Source organism: Limulus polyphemus, unplaced genomic scaffold (assembly GCF_000517525.1).
Source record: "Limulus polyphemus unplaced genomic scaffold, Limulus_polyphemus-2.1.2 Scaffold1342, whole genome shotgun sequence".
NCBI lineage: Eukaryota > Metazoa > Arthropoda > Merostomata > Xiphosura > Limulidae > Limulus > Limulus polyphemus.
The window spans coordinates 252,737-266,141 of NW_013666952.1; the positions used below are offsets into that span (position 1 = coordinate 252,737).

At 36.7% G+C, this 13,405-nt stretch overlaps 1 protein-coding gene across 4 annotated transcripts in view; it reads right to left on the bottom strand.

The window, feature by feature from the left end:
* LOC106463179 (DNA (cytosine-5)-methyltransferase 3B-like) overlaps positions 1-12,743 on the bottom strand; it is a 92,249-nt gene extending 79,506 nt beyond the window's left edge. For 3 of the 4 annotated variants that reach the window (XR_002611434.1, XM_022390620.1, XM_022390618.1), the window contains exons 1-2: positions 12,427-12,650; positions 7,976-8,074 (exon numbers count right to left, since the gene is read on the bottom strand). Coding sequence is in view for 2 of the 4 variants with exons in the window: in XM_022390620.1 (XP_022246328.1) it covers positions 7,976-8,074; positions 12,427-12,454 (127 nt within the window). In the remaining 2 variants the exon portion in view is untranslated. The other variant, XM_022390621.1, reaches the window with a different exon arrangement.
* Positions 12,744-13,405: the final 662 nt, after the last annotated feature.

Consider the following 13,405-nt stretch of genomic DNA (forward strand, 5'->3'; position numbering starts at 1 on the left):
AACAAGCTCTCTTGATTTCCTATAGTACTCCAAGTCTTTATTATTTCCAATAAGTTTAAATTTCTTGAATTCATTATGTTTATCCCTAATATGATCTCTTAAGCCTTTACTAAACCATACTGGCTTATTACCCTCTGTTGCCCTTTTTTTTTTCTGTAGAGAATATATATATATGTTCTGTTTGCACAACAATTTTTCCCTAAATGCTTCCCACATCTGTTCAAGATCCCCTCCCAACTCTTTAGTCTAATCTACAGAAGCCAGATCAAGTTTCATTTCATCAAAATTGGCTTCCCTGTAACTTGGAATGAAGGACTATTCTTCTTCTGTTCTTCTATTCTACTACATGTAGTAACATCCCACACCTAATAGTGCAATGGTTGCTTATACTTAAATGCTCACCAACCACAACTCTGTCTATCATATTCATATCGGATGCTAATATTAAGTCTAATATTGCTTCCTCTCTTGTAAGTTCCATCACCAGTTGGTGTATAAAAGTATCCTGAACAACTTCCTAATACCTATCCCCCTCAATGTCAAACTCAAAATTTTCCAAATCAATACCCCTGAAATTAAGATCTCCCATAATAACATCTTTTTGAGCTGCCATTCTGATTTCATTATACAATTTCTCATTAACTTCTACATTCTGATCTGGTGGTTTATAACAAATCCTAATTACAAGACTTTTCCCTTTATATCCACTAACACTAACCCAAACTGACTCAACCTCAGAGCTATTTTCTTTAATATGCTCTAACTCAACAGGATGGACGAAGACAAGAGCTAGGGAAAAGGTGAGGTGTCTAATTTGATGAGAAGACACCCAGAACAAATTCCAGGAGGAAGAAGTCAATCGGATAAAAAGTCGGATCCAATTGGTAAGTGTTGAAGATGAAAGGTCACAAAGGGAGGAAGACTGCCAGGGGATAAAAAGTCTGGAACAGGTACCACAGAAAGAAGCCATACGGGCAATATAACAATGAAGAGCCCTGACTGGACACAGATGCCGATCTGGATTCGGTGGAGGGTAAAGATGAGAAATAGAAGGAAGGGAAATAGGTGAAAAGGAGGAGCTACCCTCCTGAGCTGCTGAGGTCTTTGGGAGGAAAGAGTGATTTGGATAAAGGAAATAGGTAGGGTGATAAAATGTATGTGAAATGTCAATGGCAAACAAATCCGACCGTCAATGTCCACAGGCTAAGAGGAGAAGAAAATATGTTTTGATGGAAAGATGAAACATGGAACATGAGGAAAGTGGTTCAAATGAAGATACAGTGAGGGAATGGAGTAACATTCCAATCCAGAAGGGTAGGTCACCTGAGAGGATGATGCAACCAGAAGGAACGTAGTAGCATGGTTAGGACAGGTGAAGTAAAAACTCTATGGCATTGGGAAAAATGAAAGGTATGGGATAAAGCTGCCTGATAACTTGAGATTGAGGTGACCGATGATCCCTAGTCAAAAAGCCAAGTGAGAAATTCCACCACCTGAGCCACAGTAGGCTGGTCAGTGGGAAATTCCCGAGTTATAGACCAACTGCAGAACACCATCCACTTATGCTAATACCCCTCCATAGAAGGACATATGGAACCAGCTAAAAAGAAAGTGACTCAACAGGACAAACCAGATCTCCTTGCCAAGGACTGGGTAAAAGCCAAGTGTGAAGATGCAGGATGTGAAGGGCAAGATGTAGGACCAGCGACCAAGGTTGACAAAAGAGGTAGGGAGACGATGGAAGAGGTACAGGAGGGAAGAATAGCAAGTGCAGTAATCATGGAAACCATGGCTGAGCTGGCCAATAAGGAGCAATCAGAAGAACCCAACAAGGAATGGTATGGATGAGAGAGAGTAACCTGATAAGAGAATAAACATAAAGATATGTGTGGGACCAATCTTGGCTGAAGGTATCAACTGCCAGCGCCTCAGGATGAGGAACCAGCAACCAAAAGAGAGGTAACTGGTGATTTAGGCTCATAGCAAAGGCATCCACATTGGAAGAACCCCCACCAATTGCAAAGCTCCCTGAAAACAAGGAAATCTAAGGACCATTCTGTCATATATATCTGGTCGGGGTGGGAAAATAAGATTGAAAGCACTGGTACATGACACACAATGAAATTAATGTGTTGCATGTGGGCCCAGTATAAGAGATCCAACATCCAAAAACATAGATCTCTCGACTGGGTGATTGATATGTGCCACTACCATGGAATTGTCTGAATGAACCATCACCAGACTATGTTTGGTGAGAAGAAGGAAGTGATTCAACACCCAACATACAGCTAGAAGTGTGAGAACATTGATATGTAAAGTGCTTTTGTCAACAGCCCAAAGCTTCCTGATGGTTGACCCATGCACCACAGCCCTGCAGGGATGCATCCATGAAAAGATGTAGATCCAGACATGGAGGAGGAAGTGGTATGCCCACTGAAGTATGTGCCTTATCCAACCACTAAAACAGATTGTCTTGCAGGGTAAAAGGAAGGGTAATGAGAGTAGAAAGAGAATCCCACACATGGTTCCATTGATCGTGAAGAGCCCACTGAAGGGATCTCATATGAGCATGACCGAGAGGGACCAATGATGTCACTGAAGACCACATCCTCAAAAGCAATAGAACCTTGGGAGTAGTAAGTGATTGAACTGAGAGGGCATGGCGAACTAACAATTCCATACAATGATGTCTGAAAGGAGAAGGCTGGGCCCGACTGGTACAAATATTGAAAAGGGGGCCCCAATTGGATGAGATATTGAGTAGGTGTGAGGAAGGACTTCTCCAGTTTGATTAACCAGCCCACTCGAGCAGCCACTAAAAAGAGCTGCTGAGTATGGCTGGCCAACTCCAATTTGGAATGAGCCAGAAGAAGCCAATCATCCATGTAATAATGAAAACTCAACCCCAAAACATGAAAATGTCGAGCAAATGCTCAGACCACCCAAAAGAAAACATAAGGGGCCAAAGCAAGCCCAAATGGTAGTGCTCAAAATTGATAAACCACCCCGAGATGGACAAATTGAAGATAAGGATAAGACCTAGGTGATATAGGTATATAGAGATAAGCATTGGCAACATCCATTTTGGTCATCCATAAACCCAGAGAGAATGCCCACCTCAGGATGAGAAAAGCCTTCATGGTAAACCGAAGCAGGAGAATGAAGTGGTTGATGCGAGATAAATCCCTGGTTGTAATGGGAACAACAAAAATACAGGAATAAAAACCTGTTGAAGTATGGAGAACAGGTTTGATAGCCTGCTGAGATAACAATTCCACAACTGCTTCCAACAGATGCTGACTGGTCACAGGATCCAGAGGAGGAGAAAATGAAACAGGGAAAGGAGACATGGGAAGTGGGGAAAGGAAGGAGATAACTAATCTTTCTGATAAAACCCGAAGAACCCATTGTTCCTTGACAAAGGAATGCCAGTGATGAAGAAAAAATTGGCAAGCTAACCTCCCACCAGACCAGAATCCACTGGATAGTCACCAGTACTGTTGGCAACGTGAGATGCGTCATCTAAGAAAACGAGAAGAGGCACCCCATGAAGAAGAGACAGGTAAAGATTGGGAAGTGGAAGGACAGGAAATGGTAATAGGTGACATTTGGGGCTCTGACTGAAACAAATGTGTGATAATATTGGTAAGGGTGGATTGTTGTTGGATGGATGCCACTCATGGGTCTAGCATTTCCAGGATCATGTCATAAATGTATCGCCACAGAAATGGGGCCATATGTAAATCTTGAAGATGAGTCAATGGTAAACGGACCCAAGCCAAAACTGTATCATGACCTAGAAGGTCCCAACAACAGAGAAACCACATATTCAAAGCCAGAGCCAAAGACAAAAAACAATGTGTGGAGGAAAGAAGGGAAAAGATATCCCCAAAAAACCTCTCAGGATTTCATTGGGGAGCCTCAGAGAGGAGATGTAGAAAAGAAAGATACTGTAAAAGAGATGTAAGGGTAAAACGCATGTAAGAAAACTGGGTATGGGTCTAACTGACAGGTGAATTGGGAGCCACACCCCAAACAGGCAATATGGAGCCTAACAACTGTTGGTCAAAAAGGGACAGTCAGCACAATTATATGAAAGCATGAACGGCTCTGAAGCCATTCATGCGAGGCATTGGCATACCCCATCATTTAATTGCAAGGCAAATTGATCAGCATGAACCTGAATATCAGGTCAGGGAGGAAAAACCAAAAAGGTGTAGTAAGGAAGGATGTGGCTGATAAGAAATAGGATAAAAGGATAAAACATCACATACCTGAGAAACAAAATCCAAAAAGACCGAGTTAGGCATAACTGATTCCTCGGGTAGGGTAAAATCTGGAGGCAGAAATACACAATACAAGTCCTCGTCAGTCTGAAGAGATTCTGCCTGTTTTAGAGGAACCAGGGTGAGGTCTGGATACAAAGGCTGGGTCATGTAACAGTCGATCTCCTGGCAGATAAATCCATCATCAGATCACCTGCATCTGAGGCCTGAGAAAGGATGCTAGTCACTTGTGTGACTCCCAAAGTGGTAACATGAAATTTTTAATTTATTGTGAAGAGTCCACCAAATAGAAAATAATGTAACTGGAACTAACTGATAAATGTTTTTAAAGTGATGAAACTGTCTGAATGAAAACTCAATAAATTAAAGAAAACCACTTCATGAGGAAACTAAAGTCAAACATGAATCAGTAAACAAACAAGAAGCACATCCGAATACAAGCACTGCCAAATGAGAAGTGATAGTTTGGTAGATGAGTATAGAGGGTGTCACATGCATCACGTGAGCATGTTCTTATTGGCTGAGAATTGCCGCATGATGATTTGCCTGAGATGCATGTTGGAATATTATAATTCCAATAGGGAGAGCAGAAGGCTTGTGGCATACATAAAAAAAAAGTTTGCATATAGAGCACAGCACCAAATGGGAATAGCTAATTTTCTGAGAGGAGGTAAATACGATATCAGAATAAATTTATGTTTTATGCTTGTTTTACATGTCTTCCTGTCCATTATATTTCCTATTTTGCTAATATCATATCCCTCACCTCTGTCTAGCCCTAGTTTAAATCTACCACTACAGCTGAGTTAATAGCCCTTGCCTTGTTTAAGTATAAGTCATCCATTCCAAAAAGATGAACTTTCCCATTACAATTATCTCACAAATCCAACCAGCCTATTTGCTCATCCCTACATATTAATCTAAGCCTAGCATTCAATCCTAGTGACCTACTTAGTATCTCATCCCCACAATTTATTCTTAGCAATTAAACTATGACCCCTTTTTATTAAATACCCTTATCAGTGTTTTACATTTATCAACAAGCTCCTCAGATCCATTTTCCTTACATCATTAGCCCCAACATGTACTACGAAAACTCATTGCTACTAGTACCCTTAACTATCTCTCTGGTTTAACCAACATTAGTGGCTATAGAGTTACATTGAACTGACATTAGAGTGAGCAAAAATAGGCATAAGCATGAGTAAAAATCGATTTGATTTCTGATTTCAATAAATTACAAACACTTTTATATATCATTAGAGTGAGTAGAAACAGGTTTAACTGACATTATCATAAATAGGTTTATCTGACATTAAACAGTGCAAATCGTTTTAAGTATCATCAATGAGTAAAAAATAACTTAGGAAGTACAAATATATCAATTTAACTGACATAATAACATTAGTAATTAAAATAAGTTTAAGTTGTATCAATAAAAACAAATATATTTAACTTGCATTATAACCAAAATACATAATAAATACAATAATAAATAACTGTAAGTACATGTCTAACTTACATTCTTCTTGCATTAATAAAAACAAGTAAATTCAAATAGTTTTAACTATCATAAGTGAGAACAAAAAGGACCAGTTTGCTAACCCACTACAAAATAAAATCTTGAACCACCTCTAACAGATGCTGGCATGCTATAGGATCTTGAGGAATAGGAAAGGAAACGGGGCAAGGAGAAATAGGAGGAGGTGAAAAACTAGATAACGAAACCTTCTGACAGAACCCGTATCACCCAGTGATCATCGATGAAGGGATGCCAGCAAGGAAGAAACTCTAACAGTCAAGCTCCCACCAGCCCCAAACCGACAGGGTAGCCACCGGTACTAGTATTGACGAATGTTACGTCATCGAAGAAATCGACAAAGAGAAGTACCCCAATTAGAAGGAACAGGTAAGTGTTGAGAGGATGAAGGACTGGAATAGGTGGCATATGAGGCTCTGACTGAGACAAATGGGCAAAAAAGGTCGTAAGGGTGGACTGTTGATGGACTGATGTAACCTGAGGCTAGATGGTTTCTGGGACTGTACCAAAGATATAACATCTAAGAAAAGGAGCAAGACGTAAGTCCCATAGATATGTTGAGAGTAAATTGACCTGAACCAATACAGCGTCCCTCCAAATAAGGTCCCAACAACAAAGAAATCACGTATGTAATGCCAGAGCTAATGTTGAAGAGAGAAGGTGCAGGGTATCTGCAGAAATCCCCTCATGATTTCTGTGAAGAGCCTCTGAGAGGAGATGTATGGAAGAAAGATACCATAGAAGGTTTGTTAGGGTAAGAAAAAGGTGAGAATATTGAGCATGGGTAAGAATAACATTAGGTTCGGGAGCCGCCCCCCAAATAGGTAACAATGAATCCATTAACTGCTGATCTAAAAATGGATAGTCAGCACAATAGTAAGAAAAGGCATACTGATCAAAAGTTCTTGGGGATTGTGGCATGCTGATCCCCTCAATTAATTGTGAGACAAATTGATTAACATATACCCCAATATCTGGGAAGGGAGAAATACCAAAAATGGTTGAGAAGAGGTTTCATATAAGAAAGAAGGGCAAGGTGAAAAAGAGAGAGGAAGGGGATAAAAATCACAAACCTGAGACACAAAATCTGTGAAGACATAATTAGGCCTAGATAAATCCTCAGGTCGCAAGTGGGAAGGAACAGCAAACTCTGGAGGTAGGAAAAGACGATCAAAATCCTCATCATTTTGAATAATATCTGCTGATTCAGGAAGAGCCTGGATGATATCAGTGGACAAAGATTGACCCATGTAGCATTCAATCTCCTGATGTATGAAAGCAGAAAGATTCACCATCAGGTCGCCCGCACCTGAGGCCTGAGAAACAACACTGGTCGGTGGTGTGATTCCCAAAGTGGACTTTGGAATTCATAACTCAAAATAATGTACACAAATGATTGAGTTTTAAAAAATATGTAGTGACAAAACGAAGTGGTTGCTATTAAATAAAAGTTAATTTAAAGAAAAAAAAACACTTTGGGCAAAAAAAAAAATTTTATTTTGTCATCATACGGGAGCACATAGCACAAAAAAGAAGATGCCTCAACTCATACACTAGCAAACGAAAAGTGAAGGTTCAGTAGAGGAGTATAGAGGGAGTCACATGCATCATGTGAGCATGTCATGCTACTATTGGTTAAGAAATGAAGCATAATGATAATTCCAACAAGGGGGGAGTGCAAGGCTTGTGGCATGCATAAAAAAACGTTTGCATATAGAGAGCAGCACTGAAGGAAAATTGCTAATCTTGTGAAAGGAGGTAAGTACCATATAGGAATTAACATTACAATTAAATATCAATATGCTTAACTGACACCTGCATATATAAATAGATTTAACTAACATTACTGAGTGCTAAGGTTTGGCTAAAATAAGTGAGTAAAAAATATATTTAACTAATACCAGTAAAATTACACATAGGTTTAACTGACATTATGATCAATAATTACTCAATTATGCTATGATACAGTATAGAATTGCAGAAGTATTTCTAAAATTAAACCCAACATTTAAGGGGGAAGAATGTAATCTTTCTTGGATAGAGTGAGCTCTTAACTTACAGTAGTTGCTCTAGCATGAGAAGCAAACACTCATATGAGTAATAAACACAAATAACTGAAATACAAGCAAACACAATATGAAGTACATACCATCTTTGTTTTCTTGAGATTTCCATCCTGTTAAATCTAAGGGCTCTTCTGAGTTTTCCTCCTCTCCTTTTTCTCCTTCTTCCTGCACTTTCTCTAAGTCTAGAAGTACATCATGAGAAATAAAAATTAATTGTACTTTAAATTACTCAAAGTTTTAAAAAATAATTTAACAACAAATTATACACAACATATACTGAGAAAGGTAAATAAAAGAAGTGACTACAATAGAACATGAACATCAATACAAAATGTTTTATAAAAAATATTGTATATATGATTAGGTGTTGGAATTATATAGGATGTAACATCTATAACTGCTCATGATTTTCTTTTTTTTTCATATGAGCTATGCCTGTGAAAAAAAGTTATTCACAGCTATTGATTTATGGAAATGTTATTAGTCAAATTCTGATGCAGAGTAAAGATTAAAGGATGAGCCCTCACAGTTGACTTTCTAAAAAGATGTGATGATCTTCTTCCATTGACAACAGTCTTAACTAGCACAATAACAACAATGAATGAGTAATCCCAAGAATTGTTTATTAACACAAAGATTAGTTACACAAAGCAATTCATAAACATAGGACAAGTAGCATTCACATGTTGAGCAGAAAATCCAATCAGGCACCAGTATATTAAATCCTATATGGTAATGGCTGCAGAAGCAATGGTAATGAAAACTCTTAACCTCTAGCTTCTGTGAATTGATGTCATTAGCATGATTCAGACTCTAATAAGGTGGAGTGCAAGGTGGTGTTTATGTGAAGAATAAAAATACTTTTGTCCATTCAACAGTTTGCATATTGAAACAGCAAAACCTATAGAGCCTCAAAAATGCATACCTACAGATTTTTCAGTATCCCTGTATATTGTATCTGATATTCCCTCTCCTTTACCACAAAATATCTAAATATCACTAAATAAACAATGTAAAACAAAATGAATAGTTCATAATTCTGACATCAAATACATAATATCATGCTGAATGATACTCTGTACGAGGTTATGGCATGTGACCTTCGATCCCCACCAGTGCACATAGGGTTAATGTAATTATTGTCCAGAAAATCAACAGTAAGGCTGACATATAGTAAGATGAAGAACTGGTTAACTTAAGTGGTTTAAAGTATAAGATGCCCCGGCTGAATAACAGTAAAACAGTAAGAATACCTTGTCAGGTAGTAGCTTCCGAGTTCACATACTGGCAATTACATACAAACAATAGGGTACCATTTGGCCCTTCAAGACTGTCCTTACATACCTAACCTTGAGAAAAGTAAAAATTTAAACCTTTCTTTTATTTTTCAGGAAATCATCAGTTCCCCTCTCTTAAACACTTGTAAAGTGCTGGCTTCCACTATTGCTGAAATATGAGTATTATGAAACAAAATAACAAGTTTTTATACAGCTAGAAAAACCTTCATGGCTATGCTAAATTTCAGTAAAATGAAAAATTATTAAGAAATCTGAGTTACATGAATAATCTATAGGTTTATTCTTACAAGAAAATAACAAGTATACAAAAAATATACATAGTGATAGATTAGTTAAATATTTATTCCTGTAAAAGTAAAACAAATCTTACAGCAGTTCAAATTTATCATATTTAGCCACTAGATAGTGAAAACTCTTTCATTTTCAAAAGTACATATTTATCAGAATTTTAAAAATTTTCTCATAACACACAAAGAAAAATTGTTCCTGTAAAAAATATTAATTATAATTTGTTTGTATGTAATATGTATTGTATTCAGTAGCACTGAAACGCTTATTTAAAAGTTCGAATATTTGCAAATAAAAGGGTTTGATTCAGTTTTTGAATAGACAGTTCCAGATTTCAAATCGATTCGAATACAAAACAAAGATGGCGGCAAACATGATAGCTGAGGTTCTGTCCAAACTGCGATCTCGCCGATCTGCAGTGTGGAAGCATTTTGGATTTAAATAAGAAAAAGAAGGAAAAACAAACACATCTATTACTGTATGTCGTCACTGTTTTGCCGAATTTAAGAGTCAACAACAAACGTGTTCGCACCTGAAGAAAAGAAACTCCTTAGACGTTTACAGCAATTATACCGGGGAATCACCTACTACTTCTAGAAGCTTTGAATCAAACCAAGCTTTATCATCAGAAACCCCAAGTAAGTCTACCATACCAAACAAGAGATTACCAGGGCAGTTGAGCCTTTTTGATGTCATAAACAATAGATATTCCAAACAAGCATGAGTCATAAACAAATCACCAAAGCTGTTGGCATATTCATTTCAAAGGATATGAGACCTTATTCAGTTGTTGAAAATGAAGGTTTTCAACATATGGTATCAGTTTTGGATCCTAAATTTGATGTTCCAAGCAGGACTCACTTTACAGAGAAAATAATCCCAATGCTGTATGATGATGCAGCAACATCTTGCCAGTTCCAATTTAGAAGTCAGTTAATCACAGATGTAAAAACTGCCATCTTAAATGATTTGAACCAAAGGTAAGTATAAAAAATTAATAATAATATATTTTATCAACAAAAACAATGATAAAATCAGATCATATAAAAATTAAACACTGAAGAATATAAATGCACATTTATGAATTTTATTCAGGATCAGAACTTTATAATGTCATATGTACAAATCAAATTCTATGAGAGAAAGTTACATGATTCAACAACATGCACATGTATTTGAAATTGTTACATCATACAAAAATATCACATAATTTAAAAAGCATTGTAATTTAATTTTTCAGGTACACAGACCAGGATATTCTGAACTTGTTGCTTGAAAGTGCATGTCTAAATCCAAGATTTAAGACCATGCCATACATAACAGACATGAAAAGAATTGAAGTTTTTAGTTCTCTGACATAGAAGGCTCTGGTCCTTAAGGAAAAACATATGAATCAAATCAAAACTGATCAACTAATGCATCTTATGTGAAGCAATCACAGCATCTTTTCTCTTAAAACAAAACTCTAAACATATACCCATATGCCTTATACTTTGTTTTTACCAAAATTAAAAGCTCTATATAGGGTTCACTGCCTTCCTCCAGTAACATCCAAACTCTTCCTGTATCATAAATTCTTTTTTCAAGATCCAAAACTCAGAGTGCATATAACTTTATAATTTTCAATATTAAATCACATCTTAGACCATTTACCAAACTAATTTAGCTTCTGAAACAGCAAGATGAAATTTCTTCATTATCTGCTTTAAACAGTGATCTTACTATCGAGAGTAAAACTGTAGTGTGAAAATCAGAAAAGTCCAAACTAAAGACACTTGATATAACCTGAAGGTATTTGTGATCAAATGCAGTATTTTCAACCATATCATACGTAAACTGCCTCAACTTTTCTTAAGTAAATAGCTCATTCTGTTTACTTAGGAATAGTTGAGGCCTGTTGCTCACACATCACTCCAACTTGTATTTATGCTTTATACCAACACTAAATACCTCTCAAGAAGAAGAGCAAGACAAGTATGGATAATTAGACACACATAATTTGAAAGCTCTAAAATCAATCAAAACATACTGGAGTATGCTGATTTAAGAAACTTTAGTATTGCAATAGTTTAACAGTAAACATAAAGTTAAACATTTCAAGAAGTACTCTTTTTATCTAACAAAAGATGTTCATAATGTTTGATAATTAAAAAATAGCATATAACTGTAGCCACATTAAGGTGGGGCTAATGATGACCATAAGCACATATCTAAAATTCCTGTTTGTAGATACACATTCTACAAAAATTAACTGGATATAACATTTAACAGAAACATGATATTGGACTCACAAGTTGATAAAGCTCTTCTATTACTTATACAGGTTCTATACGTTTTATATGTAGAGATTTACATAGCTGATTGCTATTTAATACAAGTTTCAATGACAATGAAACTACTTTTGCACAGTTTTTTGTTTGATACATATCAGTGTCACATTGAACTATATAAACAAGTGGTTGCCTAGTCCAGCATGTATGACACCAAAGTGAAGATTAATTAATGAAATAGCAATGTCAACAACTGAATGCGTTTAATGATTTATGGTGATCAAGAAAGTTATATGATTTTCTTTTTTAACACAACGTGCACAAACACGTAGATATATGTCTATGCAAATGTTAACATTATATAAAAAATTTCATACACTGTATGCACGACTGTAAGAATAATTTACTACCTTAAATATATCTCAAAACAATCAAAAATAAGATCTAAATTCTGAAAAATGTTTCACGTTTTTAACAAACCATGTGTGCACTGAATAGTTACAGAAGGGTGGTAATGAATAAGACTCTGCCCGTAGCTGACCTGACAGTTGCCACGGCAACGAAAAAACGTCAGTACGTCTCACAAGAAGTATATCAGAAGTGAACTGGTTGCCAGGGGCTAGATGTGAGCCAGCACAATGAACATGAGATGATGAAGCCTCTATGATGTACACCTACCTCTTTTATGGTCACCGCTGTGATGCATTCTCACTCTCAGCCTTGTCCTGGCCGTCTTGGGCCTGCGAACCGTACCCCACTCACCTTTGCTTTACAAGTTACCGTCAGACTCAACCCGACATTCAAGCAATACTGGTTTTCGACATACAATATATTGTGATTTATAGCTTGTAATTTATATTCCTTCAAATTAAAACAAAATAGAACTAATTATATGCGTTGTTTATTTTCTCACTTTTCTTGAACAAATAAAAGCACACCCGTTGATGTTCAAACACCCGATCTCCTACACTCTTTACTCCTCAGCTCCCAGGTCTTGTCGACTAGTACAACATACACGCACGCGCAAGCTAAATGTCGTCGCTTATGAACCCGACACTAAACCACCAAACTAGACACACACTGGCGGTACAGCACTTTACAAGCACGACTGAACTTTAAATGTATTTACTCAACTTCTTTCCTGATCTTTTTTTCTTTTTCTGGAAAGACTGATGGATGAATAATGAATATCAAAGAATTACGTAACTTTCCTAAATTAGTCTTTCAACATAGTAAACTTTACAAACATTAAACAAGGACATAGACAGTAATGTCAAAACTGAACCATACAGAGATTGTCACCGTAGAACCAGAGTATTTTCGAACAATTATGCACATATCCAATTTTCCCAAGCATTCAACCTATAAGTAAACGTTCCATAAGTTTACAAAATAGAAGCCCCCAATGTCTCAGCGACAAGTCTGAGTGTCCATATCACTAAAAACTGGGTTTCGATACTCGCTGTGGGCACAACATAGATAGTCCATTGTGCAGCTTTGAGCTTAACAACAAATGAACAACATCTGTCTCAGTTATATGTTTTTGTGTCATGATAACAGATTGCGTTATATAAAACACTGTCTTCACGAACAAAACTTTATCCACTCACATTTTAACCTATCTATGTATATAAGTTTTCTTGTCACCTATTATTAG